Raw genomic sequence first — 21,282 nt, forward strand, 5'->3', positions numbered from 1 at the left:
TCAATACAAACTAAATCATTAATGACTTTACTGCCGTAAAAACAAGAAGAGTTAATTTGTATGTTTGATTTTATAAAAAAAAAAAATTAACTAATAATTATATTAACTATGACATGTGAGAAAACAATATTTTTTAAAGTTATAATAAGGTATGACTGTTTTTCATTTTTATTATTAGGTAAGAGCCCCGGTCCAGAAATTTTCATATGGACCCCTTATTATCAAGCTGTGCCACTGAAAAGGAAATAGAAGGATAAGGGGAAAAGGTTGAGTTTGATCATTGAAATGGTAGATACATTTTTTTATATCTAATTGTTCACTTAATTTTTTTTTTGCAGTTAGATTACTAAAGATAGAATAAACAGAGTAAGTATGACCAAAATAACAACTTAATGTGTAAGAAGAGTCTTATTGATGTTCAGAGTACAACTTAATTAAATTTGTACACAAAAATAAGACAATTGATACAAACATTTTATGTTATGATCAAAAACATTAAAATTTAACTACTTGACTATTTTACATAAATCAAAAGGTTGAGTTGCACTTATGATTCATATTAATATCAATTCCAATCTTGGACAAATAAATAATTCTTATATTCATAGACAGATATCAGGGGGAACTTAGAGGGGCTTAGCCATTTCAATAGCTCCCCACCCAAAAAAAAATTGAATGTAATATGTTATACTTATGTATAGAAAGAGGGTACGGAGTTATATTACATTAGATTATTATAGCTCCCCTAAAAATTCACACAAGTGTCTACCTGTGTTTATATTGAAAGTACTGATAAAAAAATCACAATCCTGTCTTAAAATCTACTATTATAGATATTGCTTTATAAGTAAAACTTATATATATATTACATTTATTAAAGTTTATTGTGTATTGTGAATGAGTAAAAATATTTAAGAGGCCGCTACACCAGCATTTGTTTTCTCTGTCTATCTCCCACATAATATAGAAACAAAGATATTCCGCATTTTCATGATTACGACTATCTGGTTCAGTTTAAAGCAAAAGCACCTATTTTATATTTTATAAAGAAGAGTATTTCCTTGTGCACTGACCAGATAGATTTTTAATATTTACATTTTTGAATAAGTTAAAAATAATTGAAATTATTTTAAATTAAAACATGCTTTATTGTATTTATAAAAAATAATTGGTGCTTTTGCCCTAAACTGAACCAGAGAGTCGTAATCGTGGAAAACGAAGTACTTTGTTCCTATATTATGTGGGAGATAGACAAACAAGGACACCCATTAGGGGGTGCAAGAGGGTGAAATGTCACTCCCCTAGAATAGTAAAATTATTGTTATTATTTTAGTTATAAATAATAAATTAATTTTTCTAATGATAATATTACAAAAATTTACTTATAATTATGATTTTCACCCCCCTAGATTTTGACAGATGGGCGCCCTTGTAAAAATGTTTAAACACATGATTTGTAAATATTACACTAACTACTTCTCCTTTTACTTAAACGATGTACATATTTTATTTCTTTAAATTCTTAGGCGTAACTAGATTTCATCCGCAGTGGCAGCAAAGCTAATTACCAGCGCCACCTTAATGAACCAAAAAATGCCCAATTCCTCTCTTAAATTGCTATACGGTTTTTTTTCTAGAATAAGTTGTAAACCACTAGATTTAAAACTCGGTTGATTAGCTCCTTTAAAAAATTGCAGGAGCAGCCCAGCCACCCTAGGCTGCCACTGTAGACACACCTATGCCTTAATTATATAATCTGTTCTTGAATTAAATATAGATATATTTTTTTTATTCTCAATTTATAAATTTAAAATATTTAAAACCCACACAACATTAAATAAGTTTAAAATTATGAAATCCATGATTATTGAAGCTCTAGCATACTATTAAATATTTGTTTAGTCAAATTGGTATAAATAAGTTTAACATTTTTAATACTAGATACTTAATAATAAAGGTGTTGATTATTAAAAAACAATTATTTTTTATTGTAATTCATTGTTTTCTTTACATTTTTATTTTAAATATTATTTTCAGCATTTAATTTGAATTGTATAAAGCACGTCAGTGTATCCAAGCAGAACCTTCTATTATCTAATTCACATTTTAAAATGTATTTTATTATGGTTATTAATAAAAAAAAGAAAATTGTTTACAAAAAAATTAAGTATAAATATAATTAATAAACTGCCTATGTATTAAATATGAACAATTTCAGCTGAAATATTGGTCTGAGTTGACCAAATACCATCTCTTGGAGAAGCTATTTTAATATGGCCATATGTTCCTGGTAATACTTGTTTTTGGGAGTTATGCTTGACTAACTGTCCAATGTTGATAACCATACAACCATCAACTACCTGAAATATATAGTGATTTAATCAAAAATAATCAAACATACTATTACTTTTAAATTACAAAAAGAATAAAAAAAATTAATTTAATATGTATTTAACATAAATTATTACTCTTATAAATGTCCGGAGTTGCGAAGATGTTAATATAATGTGTGGAGTGTTTTGTTGCAACGTACAATGTTGCAACCAAAGTAGATGGTCCACAGCGACATTAGGATTAGCAATGTATGACGGGTGTAAACATCGTTGCCATATAATTTGTCTTGCTAGTTTAGTAAACAATTCTTCTCTATGAAAAAAAAAAAAATCATTAGAACACTCAAAGCTTAACTAGAATGAGTTTATCAGTGTTAGAACAAAAAATTAAAAATACAAATTAATAAAATATAAACAGATTGGAAAAATTAAAAAGTGTTATATAATTTTAGGCTTTTTAAAATTTAATTTAAAAAATATTGGGTTTTTAACCACATGCGTAAAGTTGGCTCGTTTTAACCTTTTAAATATCAAGATATATTATTAACTACTGTTAAAATTAGAATATATTAAAATGTATAAGAATATTTGAAAATAATTAATTAACTAAATGGAAACTTTAATTATTATTTATTATTATTGGAGACATGTTGCTAATTTAGAAAATTAAGTTTAGATATAAAAAAAAAATTTCATAAATTAAAATGATATTTTATTTATTTACCAGATATTTTTTCATTTTGAATCAGGTATAAAAGAACAAAAAAAAAAAACTGATTTTATATTAATAACTGTTATTATTTTAAAAATAAATTGTGTTTGATGTTTTTCTAATTTAAAAATGTTTGTTATACACAAACACAAGACAAGTGTTTATAACAGTTTATACATTCCAGCTCTGATTTAGGAGTGCTAAATATATAAATGCTCATGAAACTAACTTAGTTTGGTTGATTGCCGAAACGTGTAGACCCATAAGAGAATCGCTTGAATTACCGGCAAATATTATGTCGTTGACAGAAAACACACTTGGGTCAGATAACATGTAAACATTGTTAGGAAACATAGTTGGCAATACCGACTCAGTATTTGGAGGCGTTGGGTAGAAAGAATAATTTTCAGAATCTTTCCATGAACTTAACATCAACACTTTTAGGTTTTGAGTTCCAGGATTGCTAAAATTGGATAAAAACACATTATAATAAATTTACTATTTTTGTTTCTGTACACAAATATAACATAAATATAAGTAACGGACTTAAACAATGGTTTCAGAGTAGCTTCTAACACTTCGTCATAACATTGTTGAATGTCTTCTGATGTCCTTCTGTTTAACTGCATTCCAAAATCTCCATCAAATATTGGGCCCAGCAATATCAGCAACTGTACATCCATATCGACTGATTTTTGTATCAGGGATTTTAATAACTTTCCGTGTGGAGACAATTCAGTAAAAAATGGTCCTGCGGCGGCCATTAAGTTCAAGTTACCTGCACAAAATATTTCACGTCACAAAATATCTTCATTTATTTTAAAACGGGTTTTAATTAGAAGTCTACAATTATTCTAAACACTATGACAAATGCATTTTATTGCCAAGAAAATATAAATCTATAACAACAACCTTTTGAAAAACTTGGTAATTTGTTTGATAACGGCAGCGAAGCATCGGTATAAAATCGTTTGACTTTGAAAACTTTAGTATTAGGATTGATCCCAGTAACGACTAAAATCTGGTTCACAAATAATGATTTTATTGGTTGTTCGGCTTCGGACATATCTAGTTTTATAAAACCGTGCAAAGAATCGAGAAACAATTCTTTTTTTATTAACCGTAGACTGCCAGAAATGGTTATTTCTGTCTGAAATATCAAATAACATATATAAACTATTGTTTATTATAATATTACACTGTACATTGGCATTGTTGTTGAAGATAATTATATTACTCCGCTTTAGTAAGCATTATCATTATTCATTAGAAATTCATACACATACATAGTTTTTCTCCAATAAGGGAAATACTATTTGTATAATACTTAGTAAGAATTCTTATGCTAATTGTTTCATCAGAGCGAGAGACGGCATAAGACAACTTATTATTATCTAATTATTATTTGATATTGCTATTAAAATTAGATTAAATTTTAAATTGGAATTCAATATAAATTAACATAGATCACAATACATTTTTAATTTCATATTATGAGTCAAAATTTACTTACGAGTTATAAGTAACTTCAAAATTAGATATATGCATCAAACTACTCAGAAACATATTCTGATTAGGAATATAAAATTAAAAATGTATATTACTCGTAAAGTAAAAAGGAAAAAATTATAATACTAAAATAAAATTATATATATATATATATATATATATTTAAATTTTTTTTTAATATTTTATCAAATTATATAAAAAAATATTTTCAAGGTATAATCAATGATTATTGTTAAAATAAACACCCAGTACACATTGGTATAGTATAAACACTATAAACAATAATGCACAAAGTAGTATATACTTACATTGTTTCCACAGTATAATTCAGACAAAGATGTAACAGGTTTTAGGTCATTCTTTTGGACGATATCATTCACTAACTCCTGGACATGTTCATCAAATTTTTGATAATTTACATGACCAAATACGAAGTTCTCCCATAAGTCTTGTTTCGTTAAGCCCAATTTTTCCACGCAAACCGGCGGATCGTTTTTGTTAACATTTTCTAGTCCAAAATTGCACGTGACATCTCCAGTAGTAGAAAATTCATTTTCTCTAAATTATAATAGCAATATTAATGGTTTTACATTAATAAATCTATGTTTATTTTGATTTTGTTTATTGAATGGGTATTACTTATTGATTTTGTATTAGGTTAGGAATTAGGAGTTTTCAAGGGTTTATTATTAAGTATACCATAAATATGATGTCTATAAAGCAATTGTCTACATATTATATATTATATTAAAGTAAAAAAGAAACTTCTTGTAATATGTACAACTGTTTATACTACCTAGAAGTTTTGTTTTAAACTTACCTGCAAGTTAACAATAAGGAATATGTTCAATATATTTATCAATAAAATGCCCTTCGTGAAAATACATCAAAAGTTGAGAGCAGTAGTAGTAGTAATACGCAATTATAATGACACATTTTATAATACCTAATACAATTAATACATAACAATATTATGTGGGTATGGATTAAGTAAATGAACACTTGAACCTATATATAGCGTACAAGTACATCATGAGCATGGTCAGAGGACAGATGTAACATGATGTACAAATCAGCTATAGCAACTGATGAACATATATAAATTTTCATTTAGAAGTCTAATGCCAGGTACTTGTATATTAATCAATAAATATTAGGTCATATAAAGTAATTATTATAAAGTAAAAATTATAAATCAAATTCAGGTAAAAAACTATATTAAAAAGTGAAATTTGAATAAAATTTTAAACTTTGGAAAATAACAATAACATTAAAATATTGATCTATCAAAACTAAATAATTTGTAAATGTTCGTGATTATGACGAATTCTATCAAAATTTAAACTTCTAACACCCATAAAAAATGTACAAGAAATCTTGCATTATACCTAAAAAAATAAATATACCTCATACGTATTAGAATATATTATATACAATGTATATTATACAGGCATCTATCATGCTCAACCAGATTTTATCCTTTAGTAAAAAATGTAAAAAAATTCTGTTTTTAGAATGGAAACTACCTTTTTTATGTAAATTATTTAGTGGATACATTTTTAAAAATTCAATGTAATTATCTATCTACTTTTTCAGTTATTGAAATTTTTATACCAAAGAAAATAGTCTTTAAAAATGATTTTATAAAAATATAAAATACGTCATATTAGATCTAATATTTATTAAATTATAAATTTTGATATCATTATACCTCCCTTATCTTTCAAACCCATTATCGTGGACCTATTAACCTTCATACACAAAGTTAAGTAACTCAAAAGTTACACGTTCAAATTTTTATTTAGATTTTACGTAAATATTTTTAGAAAAATTATTAATCAAATAATTTACTGTAAAAAAAAAGAGTTATTTGAAAAGCAGAAGTTTTTATGTTTGCATATTTTAATACTCCTTAAGTAGTACAACAAATATGAAAAAATGGTATTAATAAGTGGGTAAGTAAATTTAAAAATTTAAAAAGTCAAATTTTGATTAATTGTATTATTAAAAACAGGAGACGAGCGGTGAATCATTCTGTGAATAAATAGTTCAAATAATTACGAATCTTTTATAAAGAATCTGGTTGAGCAATTTCAAATTCAAATAATGTACACAAAATTGTTTTTCATTTTACAGATAGAAACTATATAATATATAGACTTATAATCACACCCATATATATATATATATATATATATATATATATGCGCACACATTTACGGCAGCAAATATTTTGTGTAGCACTTGAATAAGTAATGGTTATTATCTACACAACTAATTAACATAAATAGCAATATAATTATTAAAGTTTTAAGCACACTATGTCTCTAACCAAATTAAATTCTAAACTTGCAAATACGCATTTATTAAAATTATTATTAGCAGCAAGAGAGTTGTACTATTTTTACTTACATTTAATACAAATGTTGATACTTATACAATATACATATAGCCGACTAGGTTCACCTTCCAACTATACTGGCTATAGCCAATATATCGAACCAACGTGAATAATTTATTATTTAAATTGAATTAAATAACATAAAAGCAAAGTACTTAAACTATCAATAATAACAAAAGACAGTACTTAAATAAAATTATACTTAGTATACATACTCATTTATATTATCTTCATCAATAATGTCAGACACTTTGAATTCGTTTTCGATTTGTATAATATTAGTTCCATGTGTACTCTGAAACGTAACAAGCATATTTGTCAATTCAACATAAATTATGACTTTTAGAAAGTATAAATCATACATTATTATTTATTATTTAAAAAGATATATAAATATATAACGACTAAAAATTATAATATCATTCAATACCCATATTATTTAGAAAAAAATTCAATTTAGTAGGCAAATAAAGCCATTTGACTATGGCGTATTATAATACTGTAACTGACATAAACATATTTTTTAAGTATTATAGATAAATCAGAGTATTAGACTATCTCAAATCTATCAAAATATAAGTTGATTAAAAAAGAATTCAAGTTGTTTACAAAATATAACTTACTAAGTAATGTAGTTTCCAAATTATAAAAAAAAAATTAATTGATTTTTTAGAATTACGACATTAAAGTTATGAAAAAATTAAATTAAAAAGTGGTAAAAACTAAAAACTACACATTTTTAACATTTATTTTTACGCTGTATTTTATAATTAAACGCCCATGCAGTTTAAACACATTAAAAAATTGAATATGTTCAAAATATAGTATACATAAAATTTGTTTTAAAACTATGAAGACAATTTTAATCCGTAGATCGTACACTGAATTCATTTATAGAATTCACAAAATAGATCATTAAGATGTCGCATTTTATACTATGGTTTTATTGGTTTTACTAAAACACATTTACCTACAGAGGTATGGTGTATCAGATATCTACAGTATTTTTTGAAATTTCAGTTTTTCGTGCTAAACTATTTATAAGTATATCTTAATTTATTCACTAATAATAAAAGCTATAACAACACATCTAAAAAATAAATAAAAAAAACCAATCAGATTATTTTTAATTATATGCACACGATACAAATCTCGTTCAAAAGGCACAAGTTCAATAAACTCATAAATAAGTTTTAAAATCCTTGACAGTTTTGTTATTTTAAAAGTATAAGCTGTTTATAGACAAGAACATAAAATGCGAAAATGTACAATTGTATGATATCATCTCTACACTATTATTTGCTGCAGAGGGATACGTCAGCAGTCCTCATCAAATTGTTGAATTAAATCAAAACCAGTTGATTCAATGAACAGTTTTTTTAATTATATCATAGGCGGTCGGATTGTGATAATTGGTTGAATTGATTCCATAAGAATAAATTATAACTCTTAACGAACGTGGCCTGTATATCTCACAAAGTCACAACTGTTAAAGTCGTTAACGAATGAATAAAGAAAACATTATTATTTAAAATGTCTTGTTGCGCAGTATTTATAAAATTTTATTAAATTATTGTATTTTGTACGTACTTTGTAAACACCAAATTAAGATGATGAAAAAATTGAACATTCTTAAAACCTTCACAAGATATAAAAAATATACATCGTCGACCTTACGTACTGAAGTCTCAAATCAATTATAAATCATTAGATATTGTAGCCTATTATTTAAAAAATATAGAAACAGTAATGTTTTCAACTCTAATATACTTAAACAAAGAGTCTTTGTAAAAAGGTTCTTATCGACTAAATTATAATATTTTTAACACACATTAGCATATTCTAATTGTTATTATTTTTAGCATATTGTTCCATTTTATTATTGATTTTTATTAATATACTACCAAATAATAACAAAACTAGCAGTCCGCTAAAAGTCATCAAGATTTATCACTTTTAAGCTTATACATTTTTATATTATGTTAACGTATACATACATAACTTAATAAGGGTTTGAATATCAACATACACGCATTGAAAACTAACAGAACTTATACAAGTCATTATTAACTTATATATTCAAATATACCTCTAAACATTATAATATAATCTACATTTGAATACCAATTGGTTAATTTTAAATTTTAATTATTCCATTGATAATCTAAATTATATTTTACTGAATAGTGAATATTAATCAATAATCACTATATGATTTACTACAAAGTTTTATTTAATTTATGTTTCATTTTTCATTATATTATAGTTAAGTTATAAAAACAATAACAAAAATACGATATTAATATTTTTATATATAGGTTCCTATCTAAAGTATTTTAGACCTAATAGACCCAAGAAACAATGAGAAGTCCTATAAGGTATATAAAGTAATTTAGATACATTCTACAGTCCTTACCCAAGTTAATTTAATTTATATTACAATTTTGTATACGTATAATTATTTAATTAAATATTTATTATTAATATAAAATTACTGTAGTTTTCGATCCTTCATTTTCCGTGTATGCCGAATCAATTTTGTAATCTAGAGAATGCCTAATCAACTATAAATAATGTATATTTTATTACTATATTCATACTACACACAATTTATGGATTAGGATTATGGCATCATAAACGTTTGCGTTCAACCAACAACTCACTCCAATTCTTTTTAGTTATTTGTGTATATTTAATTTAAACGACATAATAATATTAGGTATAATACAAGAGGTATAAAACAATAATAAATGCATAAAACATAATATTTGATAAAAATAATAATTCAAGAAAGATATCTTTATAGAGAATAACATCATAACAATAAATTACAACAATAATTTATAAATAAGTTTTGAATTATTTCCACAATTGACGTTATATTTTTATTTTACACATGCAACTGAAAAACGACACCGTATAAGACATAACGTATTACGTAATAAATATATATTATGTACAAAAATATAGTTCCAAGAAATTTTCAAACTCACAAAAAACATACACATAATAATTGGAACGAAATACACAAGTATAATATTAAAAATGATATATATATATATATAAACAAGGTGTATACCCAATTATTTTACAGTAGAGTGAGCGGAGTCACAACCGCAGAAAAATAAACAAGATGCACGTAAGTTGTCATGAAACAGGTAAGCAGTTGATGAGTGTAGATCTAGTCACAGCTTTGAATATTCAGTGTCGACTAGAAAAACACCCACGGACCGTCTAACCATTGTACATTACGCATCGTTTACATCGCTGTCACACGCTGGGCGGCGGCGGCGGCGGCATGTATCCGTGAAAAACAAAAACCGTTTACGTCACACATATATTGTATTATCATTGTACTTACACACTACAAAGAAAAAATTGGTATTACAAAAGACTAGGTTCTTGCGAAAACGACATCTTTATATACACCCGGCTTAACGTATCGGTAGAGAAAGGCGTGCAGCATAAATACAAAACGAAACAAAAAATGGTAATCACGTAAGCAACAAGTACAACGACCGTAGGTAATAATATTTCTACACGTGCTAAAGTAATAATACTATCATTAAGTTAATAGTTACACGCGAGTCGTGTAATAACGCGACGAAACTACGGACAACACACACACGGCAAAGGTATATGTTGAAATGAAAAAATATTGTTTTATTAAATCAATAATTGAACCGGGAATGAAAAGATTAAAAACAAAACGACATCGTAATCGTCTATTTATGTTTCGATCGTGACACGACGATGTTATATCGAAATGCAGTGGAACTACGTCGAGAACGAGAGACCGGACGACAGAAAAAAATCGTGAATCGGATTTGAAAAAAATTATAATATATCGTACGCGAAAAGAGAGCGGCGGCCGAGGGTTCTCGCTCGTTACGTGTGTGCGATACTGCAACGACGACGTGCGCGCGTCGCGTACTGGTACTGCGGGCGAACGAGTGCCGGACACGCCGGTGTGGAAAGAGTCATTACGTGTGTGCGTCGTACGAATTAAATAACAACAAACAACGTTCTACTTTCCCTCCACAAACGACGACAATTATTACTATAATAATAATTATTATTACCGACTGGCGTGTGTGTGGAGAACGGGTAGGAGAGCCGGCGGAGCGGCAATTGATTGCGGCGGCGGCGGCGACGATTACGAAACGTACGGGCCACCAAAGGGGGAAATCGTTATTGCTCGTCCTACGAGGGGAAACGCTGCGACGGCAGCAGCGTCGTCGTCGTCGTAGCGTTTTCGAAAAATTAACGAAATATCGTTTGGCCCGCTAAAGCGGATACGAGCCGGGAAAAAAGAGAAAAATATGTATTGTGCGTTTACCGTTAGCAGAGACGTGCGGCGATCCAGAAACAGCGGCGCGGACGACGAAGCGGACTTGGTACCGACGGGGAAATGAACCGCAGAGACGCAGACGCCAAACGGCCAACCGGCAAACCGGCGGCGACGTAGGGAACCGACATTCGACGCCGCCACTGGAAGGAGTAGTTACACTCGCGCGCGCGCACACACTCAGCCGAGCGGGATAAAACACAACCGACTCTCCGCGGCGTTTTGGCCTTGAACGATACACACACACACACGCACACACACACATAAACATATAGATGAGTGCGCGCGCGCGCAAAGACGACAACACACGGTAGAAAGGTAAAGAAGAAAAAAAACCGACCGACCAATCGGGTGACAAGGAGGGGACCGCCGCGCAAATGCCGTCAGGTAGGATGTGGCAGCGGCGGCAACCGGTGGATTCCAGTCGGCTTTCCAGCATAATAATAATAATAATATAATACATTATTGTAAGCGTGCGCCGCGCGCGCGCGCACACACACACAAACACCACAGAGTTCCCCATTCCACGCACACGTTATAGTACACCCAAATCAAAATATCTAAGTACCACAAAGTATAATATTATTCTACAACTGTTATTATTTGGCTAATTATCCGGTCGAACCCGGTGGGGCGACTAGCGGGAAGTCGGGAAAGTTGGGTACGTGAATCTTCGAGAGCGCTGAGGTACACACTACATGGTAAAACAAAATTGTATAAGTCGAAATGAATACAAATTGAAGATTATAAAATTACTTCAATTTTCATCTAGTAACCTAAAAGATGTGTTGTTTACACGTAAATACGATGCATTACGATAAATATACAAAATGACGTATTTCAAAAATATAAGTTGATTTTCTTTGATACTTTCAATTGTATATATTTTTGTGTATTTAAAAAGCAGCCAATTAAACAAATGGCCGTAAGTATTTAGATAAAATATAGGTATAGTAAGAAATCTGTTATTTTTTGAATTTTTAGTTCATTTACATTAACTAATAATATTTTGTGTAATTAAATGAAATACCACTGAATCCTATGGTTAGTGAAATAAACTATACCAAGGAAAAACAATCGAACATGCTCTCACATGTTCTATATACTACTTCTATTATGATTTTGAGCAGAACTATAAAATTTGGATTTAAAGGTAAGTGACACAATAGACATAGTTGTGCCACACCACTGCCAGTGAATTCTGACCAGGATGATGATCGCCCTGTGCACCGGAGCGTTTCTTTTCACGGCCCGTTATTTTATCGTCAACATCGCCATCATTATTATTATTATTCCGACGCACGAACGAACACCGCGCACACCGTTCACCACGCTTTTGTGTTACGTATACCGCCACCACCGAGCCCAAACACCCGTCTTTTTATATTCGTATTTCCGAACACGATTCAAAATTGTATACAACAAAATATCGTGTACCGGTGTGGCGATGTGTTATATTATACGAGGACGATACACGCGCGCACGCACGCGAATGCTGATATAGATAATAATAATTTAACCTTCGATCGATTTCGGTTTCTCAGATTTCACTCAGACAAGACAACCACCAGCACCACTTGTTGGCGGTGGTTACGGCCCGCTGAGCCGGGTGACGTTTTTTCTTGTACCGGTATCTCCACGCGCGTATTCAAAAATAATACGATACGATTACTGACATACTGTACACTATACAGTTTTATTTATAGCGTGACTTTCATTAGAATTCCAAAGTTAAAAATCCAATAATATTTGTATATAACTTATTGTTTTGTTAATTAAATGTGCACCAACGAATTCTGAACAGACGGATCTATGCTCTATTATGTCTTTATAATCGCGAGACAAAAATCACATTCATCTATTGATTTATTGTACGTAAAAATAAGCAACATGACATCAGTACTCAATTTTCGCAATACGGAGAAATTATTTAATGAAAAGCTATAAAATACAATCAGTTGTTACCAACCATTTGAATATTTTGCAATTTACGTACCTATCTTGTATTACTATATAAATAAACAGAGTATACCACTAGATACACCATAACTCCATGAAAGAACATTTGTATCTTCTTGAAGGCTTTTTTACTTAAAGAATTTAAAATGTTTAAATTTTAAATTTTAAATTTTATATTCAAAAAATTGCTTAGGAAATAGATATTAATATAAGTTGTTATAAGTTCAATATTATTTTTATAAAATAAAATAAATTGTATGTTTTGCTCACAATAATTTGAGATTCTTTTACTAGTGGAAGAAGACCAGAATAATTGTTTTAGGGTTTGCATTTTACCAATGAAATATAGACATGTCTAAAGCCTACATTATAATATAATCGAATCGTCAAGTAAAAATGTATTAAAAATAAATAACACAATAGCATTTAATATTTATACTAACTACGATAATAACATGTATATGTTTTGGGAAAAAGATTATTATGAATATCAATAATCTGAATAAGAAAACACTAACATTAATACTTTGAAAAAATGATAAACTAATAATAATTTAATCAGAAAATCAAATTTTTAAAGATCTAAAACAAATCGAAAATAATTATTTTATTAAACATTAAGTATGACTACCTAATATTAAAAATAAAGAGTGTTACAGTAGGTTTTCAGAGTAAGCTAATATTTTTCGGAGTATCCCCGGAGTGTGCTGTCTTTGTCTTTACCCTAAGGGCCACGTGCCCAAGGCGCCAAACTCATTGGATTCTCCAACCAACGGAGGCTCTGAAAAATATAGTTTACATCTTTGCGTTGTAAGTTTGTAACATATGGATGCGACTGAACTAAATAATAAATATTTGACCGTCAGGCTTAAATAATAAGTTATAATTTAAAAATAATATTAAATAATATTTAGCTCAAAATTGAAATGCTATAACTACGATGATTACTTCTTTAGCGATAAAATTGATTAACAAATTATCAACGTACAGTGACAGGCGGTTACAAGGTTATTTATTATTATATTTCCGTAATAAAATAATATCGCTGATACGTTTTAAACAAAGAGGTATGTCTAAAAATATAATATAGAAACCCAAATGTTTGTTCTAATTTGGAAATTGGTAAAACGTTTTAAAATCGATGTAAGTTAAATTTAATAATTATTTGTACATAACTATTTATGAAAATAAAATAATTTTATGAATAACTTATAATCTATACATTGTTTAAAGAAAAATAGTTTAATAAATCAATAATATATATATATATATTATACGACTTAAATGGACTACGTAATATGTAATTACGAAGTGACTTAATTTTTTTTTTTATTATTTTAATTTTCTTAATATGTTAATATTTGAATTTCAAAAAAATAATGTAATCAAACAAAAGAACATTTTGATGTTTTCATTGGCATTTTTTTATTTTTGCTCACCAAAATTTTAAACACTTAAAATTACTCGTCCAAATTTTGATTTTTTGTATCTACATATTCCAAAAATATTTTGCTTCAATTAAAAATGTAAGTCATTATTCAAAAAATAAAACCTTAAAAAATATAAAAAAAATACTTTTTTTAAAATTTTGTTTTACTTTGTTAATTATAAAAAAAAATAATATTTTTTAAAAATGTTAATAGTTTTTTAAATAATAAGTGATTCATGATAAAAGATTATTAATCACCTTGCATATTAAAGAACAAAATGTATTACATAGGTGAAATTAGAATACAAGAAATTCATAAATTCAAAATATTATAAAGAATTATGCATAAATAAAGTTAAAACCAAAATAAAAAATTTAAAATATCACAAATATTAAGTTATAGTAGAGAAAGAGGAATGAATAAAGTAAAATATCTAATATAAGTTATAATAAATATAATTATACTTTTATATTTTAATTTTTTTGGGGAATATAAATTGCGGTGTTAGGAGGGCACTTTCGTGGCTCTTTAGTGTAGCTGGAGACATTTGTACAAAAAAAGAGCATGTATAACTGATCAAAATTTTGAAGATACATTATTGTATAAAATAAATATAAAACATGATTGATTTAAAATAGACTTTTCTATGAAACTTAAATAACATAAGAGTAATGTCATTGTAACTAGTTACTTTTGAGTAAAAAAAAGTAATGTAACGCATTACTTTTGTTCTTAAGTAACTAACAAGTAATCTAGTAACCTTGTTTATTTTGTAAATTGTGACGTAACTTAGTTACTTTTAAAAAGTAACTTACCCAACACTGAGTAAACCAGTGAATAACATAGTTAAATTAAGCAGAATCAGTGGTAAATTACAATACACTAAATAATATTATTGCTTTTGTTGTTGTATTATTAGTTAAATTTTGTTATTAAGTTAAAAATAGAAACAATCAAACATGAATTAATATATTATTTAAGTTCTTATTAGTAATATATTTTTACTTTAAACCTATAAACGTATATATATATATATATATATATATAAGTGAAAATATGTAAGAAATTATAAATTTGTTTAATAATAAATGATATAGTATTTAAACTCTGTAAAAGGAACATAATTTCCTTTCAAATTTTTTGTGGTTACTTATTTTTAATTGTTGCCTTATACTTTAAAAACATTAGAAATAAACATATCACTTTTATGTTGTATATTAGGTACTACAGAGAACTTAACTTTACATCCGTGATGAAAAAAAAAGTCAATATTACACAATTTTCATGAAATAAAAACTTTTAATGCTGTACTTTATATAATAATTTAAATTTAAATTTGTTATAAATTTGACAAATGGCTAAATATTCTAATAATAATGAAAGGTTATTACTTTTTTCATTAAATAACAAAAAAACTCCTTTAACATCTATTGTATTTTTGTGTTGTTAATAGTTTTAAAATTAAATTTTACAATATTTTCAGACAATCATTTAAACATTTATTAAAAAATTGAAAGAAAAAAAAATTAAGACATATTATAATACTCACAAATAATGAGTATTAATACATATTTAAGCTGGGCATTAGTACTTAAAGACCAGCATTATTTATGTCCATGAGGACTTTTTAATATTTTATGACAAAAAATTCTACTTATTTGTTAAATCATATTTTAAGGTTAACAACTACAATATTATATACCTACTTTAAAATTTACCAAACTAACTAAATATTATTGATTCATAAAATTGTAGATTAAAGCATTTAAAAAATATCAACAATCTGCCTCTGTTAGTACTTACACGGTAAATACATAATAAATATTTGTTCTATATAATATGTATCTACATATCGACATTTTAATTTGCTGTATAAAACAATAACATTGCTTTTTTATACTCATTAGATTAGTAAGTTCTACGCATAAAAGTAACATGATGTATAACAGTTAATATGTGTTTTTTTCATTTTTAACGGTGTAAACATTATTTTGATAAGTCAGTACTCAATACTATAAATAAGGAATATTTTTTTCAAAAAGAACTACAAAGCATAATTATTTAAAAACGATAAAAACTCAGTGAATATATGTATATGAGTTTTTTTAGCAATATCATGTTATTTAGTATTTAGTGATGTTTAAGATGAAGTACTTTAATTGAATATTTTTAAAAAAAAAATAACCATTTAAATTAAATACGTTATTTTATATACAATGACTAACACAAATATCTCTATCGTGTTTATATAAAATATTTCAAGTACCACTATCAACATATTTAAAATGATAATGGTTCATTCCAAATAATGTCTCCAAGTCATTAATAATATACTAATTAATTTGCGATACGACTAAATAGTTGCATGTCAAGAGGTCAATAAAAATAAAAAATACTGCAATAATTCTATGCCTGTATTGACCGAGTATAAAAAAAAATTAAGAGTCCCATAGCCTGTTACCATGTTCAATCAATAAAGTTTAATAATAAATTAATTACTTACTTTTAATGATGATGGACTATCAACTGACTGTGTATGAGCTGCTGATTCATTTAAATTGGATTTATTTTCAATCAATTTCCTGTAAATAATAAATATGTTATATTATTGGCACTTAATATTTATAACATAAGGCAAAAAAAAATGTATATTTTCAATTTAAGATAGAATAGAAAAACCTTTAATCTATACTTATAAAATAAATTTAAAAAATTTACATATTTTGTCTACTAATATAATAGTTTAATTAATTTAAAACTACTATTATAGTACATTAAAAAATTACTTGTCATTGGCTTTTAATTTGTCATCCTCCTTGATGGATTTAACTAATGTAGCAAGCCTTTCTTTGTTTAAATCATTTGAATCGATTTGAGATGATGCACAATATGCTATCCAAGATCCAACTAAATCTGATGCAGATATTTTATGTGTATGACATACAATGACACCTAAAAAATAACAAAAAATATTAAGTTTAAGCTTTGTTAAGATATGACTTATACTAAACTCTATAAATATTATAAGTTTACTATATAAAGTATAAACCACAATAATTTTATAATATTTTTGTTACACTTAATATATAAATAGGTCCTTATGTTTTTTTTTTTTTTTTTTTTTTTAATAACAAATTTATTCATTCTTTTTTTAATATCAATATTTTAAATTTAATTAAAATATATTTATCAATTTGATAATTTAAGCTTTAGCGTATGGTGTCAGAGTAAGGTAATTTTTTTCCATTCAAATAATAATAATATTTTACATTTTACCAAATGTTTATTATTAATTTATCATGAAAGAAATTATAAAACATTTTTATTTTACTCTATATTGAAGTTTATTAGTTGTTATAATTAATTAGTTTTTAAATTTTGTATATTATAAAAATACTTTTTTTTTGTAATTGTTTAATCTGTCATCTATACAGTCATATCTTGTATCATGATTGGCATTATATTAGTGTTATAGTAACATTATCATTTTTTTGATCCTGCAAATTATTTAATGAACTTAGATTTAGAATAGTAAAACAAAAATAAAAATATTTATTTAATTATATTCATATATATATAATGGCAATTGTAATTCAAATTTTTATATCAAAAGTAAAAAAAAATATATTATAAAAATTAAACAAGTTAGGCTTAATATAACCTAGCCGGGTTAGGTCAACCAGAATATTTTTAGAGACATAGTAAAATTTCAAATTTATATATATTATATTTAATTATAACAATATGTTAGCGGAGATCATGAAAATTGTATTTGTTTTAACAGTGAAATAAAGTTAAAAATATTTGTGTACCTTTACATACAATTTATTGATTTATTCATCTAACAAAAACATTGTGCACAAAAAGTGTACTATGATTAATAACTAGACTATGGCCTATGGGAAATAAAAAAATTCATAATCCTTATTTAATTAAAATTATTACATAATTACACATTTACCCATACATTACTAAGTTTATATGTATACACATATATGCATTATTAGTTATGTATTAATGTAATATGTAATTTTATTTTGAACTTTAAAAATATATATCTAGAAATTAGCACATTAATGTTGTGTGAGCATATAATTTAATTTTACTTATTTTACTTATTTATACTTATAAATTGTACACAGTTTTTAATTTACAATTAGAGTGCATGTTAATGTGTTAAAAAAAAAATTAGGTGCACCGTCCAAGTATTTGGGTACTAATTGTTCTAGACTTAAAAATATATTTATATATGACAATTAATGAATTAAATATAAATATTTATCAAAACAATGTATTACACGGGTAAATATTTTCCTGTATCACTTTTTTTTTTATTGATAATAAAATATTTAACGCAGAATAGTAGGTTTAATTTTTGAAGTTTTTATTAATTTTAATGAATAAAACATTATTGATATACACCTCCTACTCTCTTAATAACAGCAACTTTTTTTTTACTTTTACAGTTTTGTTACATTATATAATCATTTAATATATGTATTTTACAAATAATGAATAATGTAAGAAATGCTAATTCATAAAGACAAGAAACTAAAAAAAAAATGTATCATGATATAATATATTGTCAGCAGAAATCCTAACCATTTATTAGTTAGTGTAATGTTGATTTTTGTGTAAACTTTTATAAATAAAATAAAATGTTATCCTCTTGCAAACTTCCACATTTGTTCAACAAACAAAGTAGATAAATAAAAATTTAATTTAATAGCTATAAGTATTGTGCCTGAGAAACATTTACATAGTTACTAAATTTGTAAGTATAGAAATATAATATTAATAAATTGTAATAGCTAGTTTGCACAATTAATATATTGCTATCAATGGTAAATTGAATAGAATGTCTAACGTTATATTATAATTTATAATAGCATCAATGGATCTATACATATATATCAGTGGTCGGTAACCTTTTTGGACTCTCGGGTCATTTTTTAACCACAAGAGTTCATAAGCCGGATAAAATAAAAATTTTATATTCTTCAATTATTTACAATAAAAATAAAAATACTGTCAAAAATTTAAATAATGAAATATATAAAAAAAATATTGTCTTTCTAAAATTTGAAGTGGGCTGTACACAATAGCGGAGCGGGCTGCCAACCACTGATATATATGATAAAAATTAAGATATAAAATCTAACTATATTTTATTAGGCTTAAGTACAATTTTGAAATTTAAGCTTATGTCCCAAAATTATTTGCGGGACTTAATTTAATGTCAGCCATTTTAATATTTATACTATTTGTCATTAGGTCATAAATATGATGTAGACAATATACACTAACATATTTAAAATAAAAAGACATTATGCCGAATGACAATTAACAACCCAAGGCAACGACATTAGATTTGTATTTTATTATTAATATTTAATAGTTACATTCATCAATGATGTCGTCGGATATCGACATTCCCATGTCTTCAAATTCGTTCACTAAAATCGGACGGTCCATGGCTCTGCCGATAGATCTTAGAAAAATCGTATAATGTAGACGATTATCTTGACAACAAGCTCAACATAATAATATTTAACCAGAGTTAACGTAAAAATTGAATAATTTGTTATCGTTTTCAAATCCAATTGTTAAAGATGTAATTCAAAGCAGAATTTTGTCGATGTTGCAAACGTTAATTCGTCAATTACGTGTAGAACGAATAATTTAGTAAATATCGTTAAAAGGTTTAAACCAAAATAATTCACCGAAGTTTCAAGCAAAATTACTATATTCAATGACAATCTTATAATATCGTTTATCGGAGAAACTAACGAAAAACGAACGTCGAACAGCCAATAGGGCATTTACGATTTACAATTCAAGCGAGCGTAATCACAACGGAAACAAAAATCGGCGGTATAACCTACAAACCCATCGTTTACGTAGGTAACGTTGGGAATGTGAACGAGGGAGTGAAGTTTTGTCGTGATTTCCTGTGCACAGACAATAGGTACATTTGATAATAGTACGAAAATATTCCTTCGTAATCTGTAATATTTTCTTTTTTTTCTTATCAATAAACAGTGACTATACGATATACATTAAACATTTAATGAAACATTAGACATTAATGAACTGACGATAGGTAACTAATAAGTAGTATGGTGAACCATTATTACCTATAATAATGAAATAATACTATGTAAATATAATACTAATAATGACTTGTCCAATACAATCATTACATTTTGGTGAACTATTAATAAATTAATATTTTAATATATATTTATTTATTTTTACTCACTTAGTGTAAGACCATTAAACAAGACAGTACAATTTTAAGTTATTCATATTTTTTGTTAAAAAATTAAATTGAATATTTATTAAATAAACATTTTATATACAATAGATATACGTATTATATGTAGGTACCTATGACCTATAGGCTATATTATAATATTATGGCGAGCCAAATTAATACCTAGAAATCTACAGAATAATTTTTTGAATGCATAAATTGGCACACCTTAAATATACAATAAATTTTATAGGTAACATTTATTATCTCTAGTCTCTAAAGGCTGTACAGCGTACTTACATTGTAGGCAATAAATAATAATAAACCCTTACAA

The 21,282-nt window shown here is 26.5% G+C and overlaps 1 protein-coding gene across 1 annotated transcript; it reads right to left on the bottom strand.

Moving 5' to 3' along the window:
- Window positions 1–1,964: 1,964 nt before the first annotated feature.
- Window positions 1,965–20,536, bottom strand: LOC113556913 (DNA polymerase alpha subunit B). The gene is made up of 10 exons (XM_026962136.2): window positions 20,095–20,536; window positions 17,479–17,644; window positions 17,196–17,274; window positions 7,171–7,250; window positions 4,863–5,112; window positions 3,958–4,195; window positions 3,592–3,823; window positions 3,275–3,508; window positions 2,469–2,646; window positions 1,965–2,360 (listed from the first exon to the last, which is right to left on the bottom strand). The coding sequence occupies exons 1-10, from the start codon at window positions 20,165–20,167 to the stop codon at window positions 2,199–2,201; spliced, it is 1,692 nt and encodes a 563-aa protein (XP_026817937.1). The 5' UTR covers window positions 20,168–20,536; the 3' UTR covers window positions 1,965–2,198.
- Between the last annotated feature and the right edge of the window lie 746 nt (window positions 20,537–21,282).

This window comes from Rhopalosiphum maidis, chromosome 3 (genome assembly GCF_003676215.2).
Source record: "Rhopalosiphum maidis isolate BTI-1 chromosome 3, ASM367621v3, whole genome shotgun sequence".
NCBI lineage: Eukaryota > Metazoa > Arthropoda > Insecta > Hemiptera > Aphididae > Rhopalosiphum > Rhopalosiphum maidis.